This window comes from Silurus meridionalis, chromosome 10, assembly GCF_014805685.1.
Source record: "Silurus meridionalis isolate SWU-2019-XX chromosome 10, ASM1480568v1, whole genome shotgun sequence".
Lineage (NCBI taxonomy): Eukaryota > Metazoa > Chordata > Actinopteri > Siluriformes > Siluridae > Silurus > Silurus meridionalis.
Genome location: NC_060893.1, coordinates 22,835,537 through 22,845,175, shown reverse-complemented (window position 1 = coordinate 22,845,175; position 9,639 = coordinate 22,835,537). Strand labels below are relative to the sequence as shown.

General features: G+C 37.1%; 1 protein-coding gene and 2 long non-coding RNA genes across 3 annotated transcripts; 1 reads left to right on the top strand and 2 right to left on the bottom strand.

Moving 5' to 3' along the window:
- Nucleotides 1-2,476: 2,476 nt before the first annotated feature.
- Nucleotides 2,477-4,270, bottom strand: zgc:193726 (uncharacterized protein LOC561161 homolog). Its single transcript, XM_046859763.1, has 3 exons — nucleotides 4,161-4,270; nucleotides 3,872-3,940; nucleotides 2,477-3,083 (listed from the first exon to the last, which is right to left on the bottom strand). The coding sequence occupies exons 1-3, from the start codon at nucleotides 4,244-4,246 to the stop codon at nucleotides 2,960-2,962; spliced, it is 279 nt and encodes a 92-aa protein (XP_046715719.1). The 5' UTR covers nucleotides 4,247-4,270; the 3' UTR covers nucleotides 2,477-2,959.
- A 1,469-nt stretch (nucleotides 4,271-5,739) lies between these two features.
- LOC124392617 lies at nucleotides 5,740-7,709 on the bottom strand. The gene is made up of 3 exons (XR_006927184.1): nucleotides 7,640-7,709; nucleotides 7,434-7,533; nucleotides 5,740-5,813 (listed from the first exon to the last, which is right to left on the bottom strand). It is a non-coding gene; the product is annotated as an uncharacterized LOC124392617 (long non-coding RNA).
- LOC124392616 lies at nucleotides 5,761-8,275 on the top strand. The gene is made up of 4 exons (XR_006927183.1): nucleotides 5,761-5,840; nucleotides 6,059-6,136; nucleotides 7,649-7,997; nucleotides 8,137-8,275. It is a non-coding gene; the product is annotated as an uncharacterized LOC124392616 (long non-coding RNA).
- The last annotated feature ends 1,364 nt before the right edge of the window (nucleotides 8,276-9,639 follow it).

Here is a 9,639-nt window from a genome sequence, read left to right as displayed (position 1 = left end):
TAGGGTAACATTTTGGAAAGAATCACTTATGGCTGGAAAAATCAGGTGTACTAATACTTTATATCCATACAGTGTGTATATGCATCTATTGCATATTATACGAGGTGGTATTAAAACGTTTTGAGACTAGTTTTGTAAACAGATGGCCGCACAAGACTGCACACACAGTCACATGGAGCACCGACCCTCATTACTCAGTGTGCCAAAAGACATCATCCTGTGTACATCAGGAGCTGTGCAACTGGTGCTATTCTGACCACGTGCACACCCTGTGACCGAGCTTCTCATCACACGTGAGTTTCTCACCAGTAGCACCATGATCTCCGCACCCATCACACTCTACTGCGGACTTCACCCTCTTCCTGATGATGAAGATCCAACTCAAAGGTCGCCGTTTTTACTCCAAAATGACGATTGACAAAGAAAACTTTCAGGACTCATTCCAGAAGTGGCAGGAACGCAGAACTAGTCTCAAAACTTTTTGATTCCAACTCGTATGCCATATCTTTGAATCATTCCATACCTTTATAGTCAGGCGTTATATCTTATTAATTGATTTGTCGGTCAGGAAGATTGTTGAAGTTTCTCACACTCACTGGTAGTTTTACTGATTGGATGAAACAAGGACACATACTTTATTAGAAAGAGAAAGATAACATTAGGGTTGAATAATAGACCAACAAGGACTGTTCAGACAGCCGTGATAACAGGTTCGAGCCCACGAATAGGGACAGCCGGATCGATCCTAAAGCAGAAGTTTGATACTGGTGTTGTATAAAGGGAATTGATTCTCCTAAAACAAGGTTTTTTGTTATTTGCTGAATATAAATTGAAAATATTTGGTTCTTCTGCTGTGTTTCCTGTTGATCAAACAAACACGTTGGGGTTCTGTCACTAGGTCAGGTATCGTCCATCATCTGGACGATCTGAAATTTTATTACAAAAGGCGGGAGATTCAAAGAAGAAAGAGGGAAAATTTCACCATTCCCTTGTTCATAAACAAAAACCCTGAAAGAGGCAGAAAGTTAGAAATACATGATGACAGTTTGAATATGGTTTATGTGAAGAATTATACTGTGTTATAAGTTTGTCTAAATTTATAAATAAATGATTAATCATTTAAATACATGTAACAAAAGAAAAGTCCAGTCCATTGCATTTGAGATTATATTAAAAACGATGGCTTTCAAAAATACGGCTTTGGTATCTGTATTAGTATTGGTGGTACAGGTACCAGACTGGTATTGGATTGAATAAAATATAAAGATAAAGGTAAACCCTGATCCTACCCATAATCTATGAATTATTCTGGATAGATTTCATGATCTTATATTATACAGTGTAGTAAGCACACAAACAAACAATTCAGGGATGTAATGTTACAGAAATGAAAAAAAAAACAAAACAAAGAATTTTCTGCATTCAAATCAGTCCCCACATACTGTCATTATAACTTTCACTCTTCTGGGAAGATGTTCCACTAGATTTTGTGGAGATTTGTGGAGATTCAGTCAGCCACAAGGGTGTTAGTAAAGAGAGATACTAATGTAGGTGAAGTGAAGAGGCCTGGGGTGCAGTCAGCGTTTACATTCATCCCAAATGTGTTATAGGGCTGGAGATCTTTACTTGAATGAACATTGTCTCATAGCAGTTAATGTGGTGATAAAAAATAAATAAGATGTTCTTTATAAGTGTAAGTTTGTCCCTGATGATTGAGTCGGTGGCGACTGTGGTGAAGGAAAAACTCCCTGAGATGGCATAAGGAAGAAACCTTGAGAGGAACCAGACTCAAGAGAAACCCATGCTCATCTGGGTTGCACCAAATGTCTATTTATTACACGTAAACAATGTTGAGATCTGTAGTCCTGAGTCAGTGTAGCAGACTGTTGACATTAACTACAGTCCAAATCCATCCTCAAAGCTCCTGTGTTACTCCATAATTTTAAAGATCCCCAGACCATTGATGTAAAACCATCCCCAGCTGCACAGAGGCAGGCCGAGACGAAGCGAGCAGATTCGGGTCTCCAAACCTGTTGGGTCTGAGTAAGATTTAATGCTCTTGCTTTCAGTTTCAATTGCATCCAGATGGTTGTGTGTCAGTACTTTTGTCCACTATTTGTTATATATTTTTATATATATTTTTATTTTTGCAAATAAAAAGCATTGAGTTCATACAGAGATGCTGGAACAAGTTGAAATGAATGGAAAACTTCATGCTACCACATCCAGAGACATCCTATAGATACATAGATATAGATATAGATGTGCCTCCAAATTTTCATAACAGGCTGAAAATCTCTGGTCTCCTGATACTTATACTGATACTTCAACTTCATTGAGCCCAGACCACCAGATTATCCCACTGAGAGAGTTTCCAGAGTTAAACTAATCACTTGGCTCCACATCTCACTTGTACAAATTCACCCAATAGTGCACTTCTGAATCTAAAAAAAAAAAAAGAGAGAGTACCATTGAATAATCACCACATAAATACTTTATTTAAATAGAGAATAACAGAAGCAAAATCACTGCATATACAAAATACAGCTGGAGATACTGTACATTCTTCCAGTTTGATATCATCCAGGACAGAAGATTCCTAAAGACGACTTAAAAACTGATTGGCTACAAATCCAGACATACATTCACTCAGACGCAGTAACATTTCACCACTTCCGATTCTGTATTTTATCTATTGGCTTGTGTTACTCTAAAAACAGAGCTTTTGTTTGCATTACATTGCATCTTTCACAGTCTTGTTTAAGAACCAAAAAAAAAAGAAATCATCAATATTATATACAACAATTAAATAAAGAATAACATCATTGACTGATGACATCATTGACTGAGGAACTAATTATGCTTTATATCATATGCAAAGTTTCATGATTAGAGCTTTATTTTAGGAACGAGGACATCAGTGTTGCGGGTGATTTCTCAGGATCCTCGCTTCAGACTCTCATTTCTTGCCGGGACCGTAGGGGTCATGAGTTTGATCGCCAGCGTTTTCATTGCCTTGCTGCAGGCGACTATCCAGTTCATGCATATGGCATGTGGAAAGCATACAGCCACTTAGAGGATGGCTAGAACAAAACACACAAAACAAGTGATACGTGCTTTCTTTAAAAAAAAGAAAAGATTAGACCCTCATTTCTACATTTATCTGACATACTGAGTACTATATATTCTTTGCTTGTTATGATCAAACTCTTGATGTCACCCAAATGAGGATGGGTTCCCCTTTTAAGTCTGGTTCCTCTCAAGGTTTCTTCCTCATAACATCTAAGGGAGTTTTTCCTTGCCACAGTCACCATGGCTGCTCATAAGGGATAAACACACATCATTCACCTCAACTCTTAAAATCTGTAAAGCTGCTTTGAGACAATGTCTGTTGTGAAAAGCGCTATAGAAATAAACTTGACTTGACTTGACTTGTTGAATAAGAAGATTAACAGTCTTGTCTTACTTTATTCGGGTGATTTTCCACATTAAACAGATACAGATTCAGTCTTATGACCATCCTGATCGAAATTCACACTTTTACAAATTGTTAGAAAAAGCTACAATTCCAGACCAGACAGATGGAATTAATGGGAATCTTAATGAGCAGCTTGTTCGTAAAGAAGTTTGGGAATTGAAATCATTTTTTTCTACATCCAAAACAGAATAAATGCAGCTGCCATTGAACAAATAGCCGGAGAAAAGATTCAGGAGGTAAATGAATCACTTTTGTTTCTTGTACAGATTTTATTAGAGGTTTCACTTTATAAACGAAGCAAGAATTACCAAATGAACGAACCACCACTAATTGACCGAAAGTGTGGAAGTCCATCTTTTATTGGAAGGAAGTGACAGAATCGTGCATACTTACAATAGAACATTGAGGTTCCTATCCTGTAAGGGAGCGCTGGACGAATTAAAGCTGCTGTTGTTATCCAAGCTGGAAAAGGCATTAGATCCTGGTTTTAAAACATTTGTAGATCGATATTTTCTCTCTAAAAATGTGCTTAAATAAAGGGGGGGGGAACAGAGTCCTCCTAAATATTTCTACACATTTTTACACTTTGTTAGCCATTTTCATTCAATCTTATGTTTCATTCTGATCCTTTCCACATTAGTGCTCCAATCTTATCCAACAGACCAACAGTTAAACGTCTTACCGTGTTCTGTTCTGTGTGTTATTATAGAGAGGATTCCCAAGAACCAAGCTCAGGAGAAGTGCGCTGAAGATCCAGAGAGGAAGCATGATGACTGATCTTTCAAGTGGAGACTTTTTGAAATAAATGAATCAAAGGTCATTGTATTTATACACCTCAAATCGCTCACACTACTTTGTAAACACCCTGTTATCGATTCATCCGTGGTGAATGTTCTTACATTCGCAGGTTACTGTTTGAACAAAACACACAGTTTTTTCATTAAAGAAACAAAGAGAGAAAAAAGATGTTAGATAAATGGACTTCAGAGTGACCTGGTCGTGAGAACAGGTTTGAGCCCATGAGTCTGTGTGAACGGCCTTGGACGCTTTGGTGTGGTCGTTATCTCAAATGATAGGTGTCCTGTTGAGCTATAGGTTATAAGATAGAAAACAAAAGGGATACTGTGTGGGACACATGAATAGTCAATTCAGTGACTATACAGAGGAACAACACCTTTAAGTCAAGTCAAGTTTAGCGCTTTGCACAACAGATATCGTCTCAAAGCAGCTTTACAGAATTTAACAGTTGAGGTGAACGTTGTGTATTTATCCCTGATGAGCAGCCATGGCGACTGTGGCAAGGAAAAACTCCCTTTAGATGTTTTGAGGAACCAGCTTGAGAGGAACCAGACTCAAAAGGGGAACCCATCCTCATTTGGGTGAAATCAAGAGTTTGATTATAGTCTTTAAACAATACAGAACACTGGAGAGTGAGAACTAACATGAGTACTGGAGTGTGTGATTATGAGTGATGATTATGAGAGACATTTGACGTTGAGGAACCAGAAGCTACTGAGCTCAACAATTGTGATCATCATAGATCCAAAACCAGCTTCTCCATGCCAGAACCTTTAAATACTCAAGAAAGTCCAGTATCCAAACACCACATGAGGTGGAATCCAAAAACTATAGACAAAATTTCTGATCAAAACAATTCAAATAAATGTTCAATGCTATGAATCAGAAACCATTCAATAAATCTGATGCTTTTTTCAGGCTTATGATTTTAAGCCAAAGGACCTTGGATTGGTAGCTTTCGATCTTTGGGATAAAAACCAGAAAATGTTGATGAACCTGGACCACTGGGCAGTTCCTCGAAGAGCATTGTGTTCTATGTAATAGTTTCCGTAATGATTCATAGTATTGCACGTATATTTGGAAGGTTTTGATCAGAACTTTTGTCTAAGGGCCCTGTTATAGTTTTGTTCCTCTGTATATACTGTAGTCACTGAATTGAGTATTGATGTGTCCCACACAGTATTTCATTTTGTTTACTGTCTTATACCTCTATCATTTAAGATAACGACCACACCAAAATGTCCAAGGCCGTTCACACAGACTCATGAGCTCAAACCTGTTCTCACGACTCTGAAAACCAGGCCAGATTTTGACCTTCTTTTATTTTTTTAACTAACAATGTGTGTTTTTTGTTCAAACACCATGGATAAATCGATAACAGGGTGTTTACAAAGTAGTGTGAGCGATTTGAGGTGTATAAATACAATAAACTTTGATTCATTTATTTCAAAAAGTCACCACTTTTAAGATCAGTCATCATGTTTCCTCTCTGGAACTTAAGCGCACTTCTCCTGAGCTTGGTTCTTGGGAATCCTCTCTATAATAACACACAGAACAGAGCACGGTAAGACGTTTAACCGTTGGTCTATTGGATAAGATTGGAGCACTAATGTGGAAAGGATCAGAATGAAACATAAGATTGAATAAAAATGGCTAACAAAGTGTAAAAATGTGTAGAAATATTCAGGAGGACTCTGTTCCCCCCCCTTTATTTAAGCACATATTTTGAAGCAAATATCGATCTACAAATGTCTTAAAAGCAGGATTTCATTCCTTTTCCAGCTCGGATAACGTTAGCAGCCTTAATACATCCAGCGCTCACTTAAACACATCCAAGGAACATTCCGAGGGTCTGTTACTGTAAGTATGCACGATTCTGTCACTTCCTTCCAATAAAAGTTGGACTTCCACTCTTTCGGTTAATTAGTGGTGGTTCATTCAATCATTCATTCTTGCTTCATTTATAAAATAAAACCACCAATAAACTCGCTCACCTGCTTTTTGTTTACTCCCAGCTGCATTTATTCTGTATTGGATGTAAAAAATTTAGATAGATAGATAGATAGATAGATAGATAGATAGATAGATAGATAGATAGATAGATAGATAGATAGGGAGAGAGGGAGAGATAGATAGATAGATAGATAGATAGATAGATAGATAGATAGATAGATAGATAGATAGATAGGAGAGAGGAGATAGATAGATAGATAGATAGATAGATAGATGAATAGATAGATAGATAGATAGATAGATAGATAGATAGATAGCGAGAGAGAGATAGATAGATAGATAGATAGATAGATAGATAGATAGATAGATAGATAGATAGATAGATAGCGAGAGAGGAGAGATAGATAGATAGATAGATAGATAGATAGATAGATAGAAGATAGATAGATAGATGAAGATAGATAGATAGATAGCGAGAGAGAGAGATAGATAGATAGATAGATAGATAGATAAATAGATAGATAGATAGATAGATAGCGAGAGAGAGAGAGATAGATAGATAGATAGATAGATAGATAGATAGATAGATAGATAGATAGATAGATAGATAGATTTATAGCGATAGATAGATAGATAGATAGATAGATAGATAGATAGATAGATAGATAGATAGATAGTGAGAGAAGATAGATAGATAGATAGATAGATAGATAGATAGATAGATAGATAGATAGATAGATAGATAGATAGATAGATAGATAGATAGATAGATAGAGAGAGATAGATAGATAGATAGATAGATAGATAGATAGATAGATAGATAGATAGATAGATGAGATAGATAGATAGATAGATAGATAGATAGATAGATAGATAGATAGATAGATAGATAGATAGATAGATAGATAGACAGACAGACAGACAGACAGACAGATAGATGATAGATAGATAGATAGATAGATAGATAGATAGATAGATAGATAGATAGATAGATAGATAGATAGATAGATAGATCGATCACTTTGTTTATCCCCCTGGAAAGTAAATGTAGAACAGCTGCCCAAAAACTCTGATATTATAGATGTAAAAGAGAATAAATATATGCAGTATAAAGAGACGTATATAAGCACATTATATATCTATATGAAAGCGTTAGTGTGTACAGATACAGTGAGGGTGTGATGTAGTGCAGTAAAGTGCATACAGTAGCAGTACATGTGATTCTCTCATCACTACTGTCAGTGGACTGATCTTCAAAAGGCGAGGATCCTGAGAAATCACACGTAACACTGATGTCCTCGTTCCTAAAATAAAGCTCTAATCATGAAACGTTGCATATGATATAAAGCATAATTCCACTCTAACACATCAGTCAATGATATTCTTTATGTAATTGTGTTACGTTCCTACCTTGTCTAGGCCTAGCGGAGTGGCACAGGCAAGAGAACATGGACAGTGCCAAAAAAAGAACCATTGGGAAAAAACTACTCTAGGCTGTACTTTGAAAACTAGCCTAACTAACAAACAGCAACACACTAATTGACTACACTTGGCTACGCGATTAGGAAAATACAAGGGGTGGCACCTGCCCTCTAACCCAGGGTGTCTAAACAATGATCAAACCTACATGGTGGAATGTAGGTGTGCACACATACTTACCTGTTCTCAAACCACATGAGCTAGCATGATGGGGGCAACTAGCAGACAGGGTGGCAACTAGCAGATGGGGGGGCAGAGCAAACAAGGAGTGAGGAAAAATAGAAACCAGGTAACAGCACAGACACGTAACACCAGTTGTATATAGTATTGTTTCTAGAGTAACACAAGCCAATGGATAAAAAACACAGATTCTGAAATCAGTTGTGAAATGTTACTGCGTCTGAGTGAATGTATGTCTGGATTTGTAGCCAATCAGTTTTCAAGTCATCTTCAGGAATCTTCTGTCCTGGATGATGTCAAACTGGAAGAATGTACAGTATCTCCAGCTGTATCCATCTCTATGTCTGTATATGCAATGATTTTGCTTTTGTTATTCTCTATTAAAATAAAGTATTTATGTGGTGATTAAGCAATTGTACTTTTTTCGATTTAAGATATCTTGAAGTGAACTATTGGGTGGATTTGTACAGGTATACAAGTGAGATGTGGAGCCAAGCGTTCAGTTTCAGTCTGGAAAATCTCTCAGTTGGATAATCTGGTGGTCTGAACTCAATGCAGTATCATTATAGGTATCAGGAAACCTGTTTTTCAGCCAAATGTGGCAGCATGAAATTTTCCCTTTACTTAAACTAGGAGACCCAAACCTGTTCCTGCATGACAATGCCCAAATCCAGCTCCATGAAGATCTGTACACAACCCCAGGTCATGTGTAGGATCAGGATCAGCATTACCATTAACTTTCTATTCTATCCAATACCAGTCTGGTGTCAGCTCCACCAATACACAATACCAATACCAGTATTTCTGAAAGCCATCAATATTAATATAAAATAAAATGCAATTTTCTGTGATATACAAAGCCAAGTAAGACATGAACCATAATGTGTTATCAAGTTGATGCACGGTAGTATCTTGAAATGTTTAATAATGCAAAGGATGATGAGAAGTGAAATTGTAAAGCCATGCGATGGTCGTTTTGAGATAAATATAGGCTGAGACCGCTACCACCTGACAGGTTTTAACCAGATCTCCAGGGGGTCTAGTGGGAGAAAGCGAGGCCGGACACCAAACCACCAAGTGTTCTAATTTTCCTGAGTGTTGCTATGGTACTAACCAAGCTCCTGGTTCAGCTTCTACATCTGGATTTTAGCCTCTGATCAACAACTTCCAGAAATAGGATCTACCAGACTCAGTATGATGAGTATTTTCTAGATCAGTATACTTTCGGATTTTTCTTTCTCCAGATTATGTTTGGTGACCTGTAAAAGACTGAATTCCTTGAATCAGCAGCTTGTGTCGTCGTCATCATCATCATCGGAATCTTCATTGATCCCATAGGGGGAATTGTTGGATTGCAGTTGTAAAATTTAAGTAAAAATGAAACGGAAATAAATAAAAATGTAATAAATATGCAGTTGTATATTAAGTGGAATGAAAAGTGAAGCAGTAGTGAAACAGATAGGAGAAAAAGGAACACTACAGTGACAGTTATACAAGTTATTGCACGTCAAGTATCAATTATTATTATTACTGCCCTGAAATTATTGCTGGATAATTCACATAATTCATGCTGGGGTGAATGTTTCATTTCACCATTTGAGCTTGAACTTCTACAGGACAGGATTTTGTGGAGATGATATTTTCTCACTAGTCCACACCAGGAATATATATATATACAGTGGAACCCGGTTATCTCGCCCTCGGTTAACTCGACAACCCTATTAAGTCGACGTTTTTGAAGTGGAACCGCC

Coding starts and splice junctions, on each gene's coding strand:
- zgc:193726 (XM_046859763.1), bottom strand. CDS start 4,246: ATGCTTCCTCTCTGGATCTTCAGCGCACTTCTCCTGAGCTTGGTTCTT. Junction 3,941..4,160: donor AACACACAGAACAGAACACG/GTAAGACGTTTA, acceptor TGCCTTTTCCAG/CTTGGATAACAACAGCAGCT. Junction 3,084..3,871: donor AGGAACCTCAATGTTCTATT/GTAAGTATGCAC, acceptor GTTTTGTTCTAG/CCATCCTCTAAGTGGCTGTA.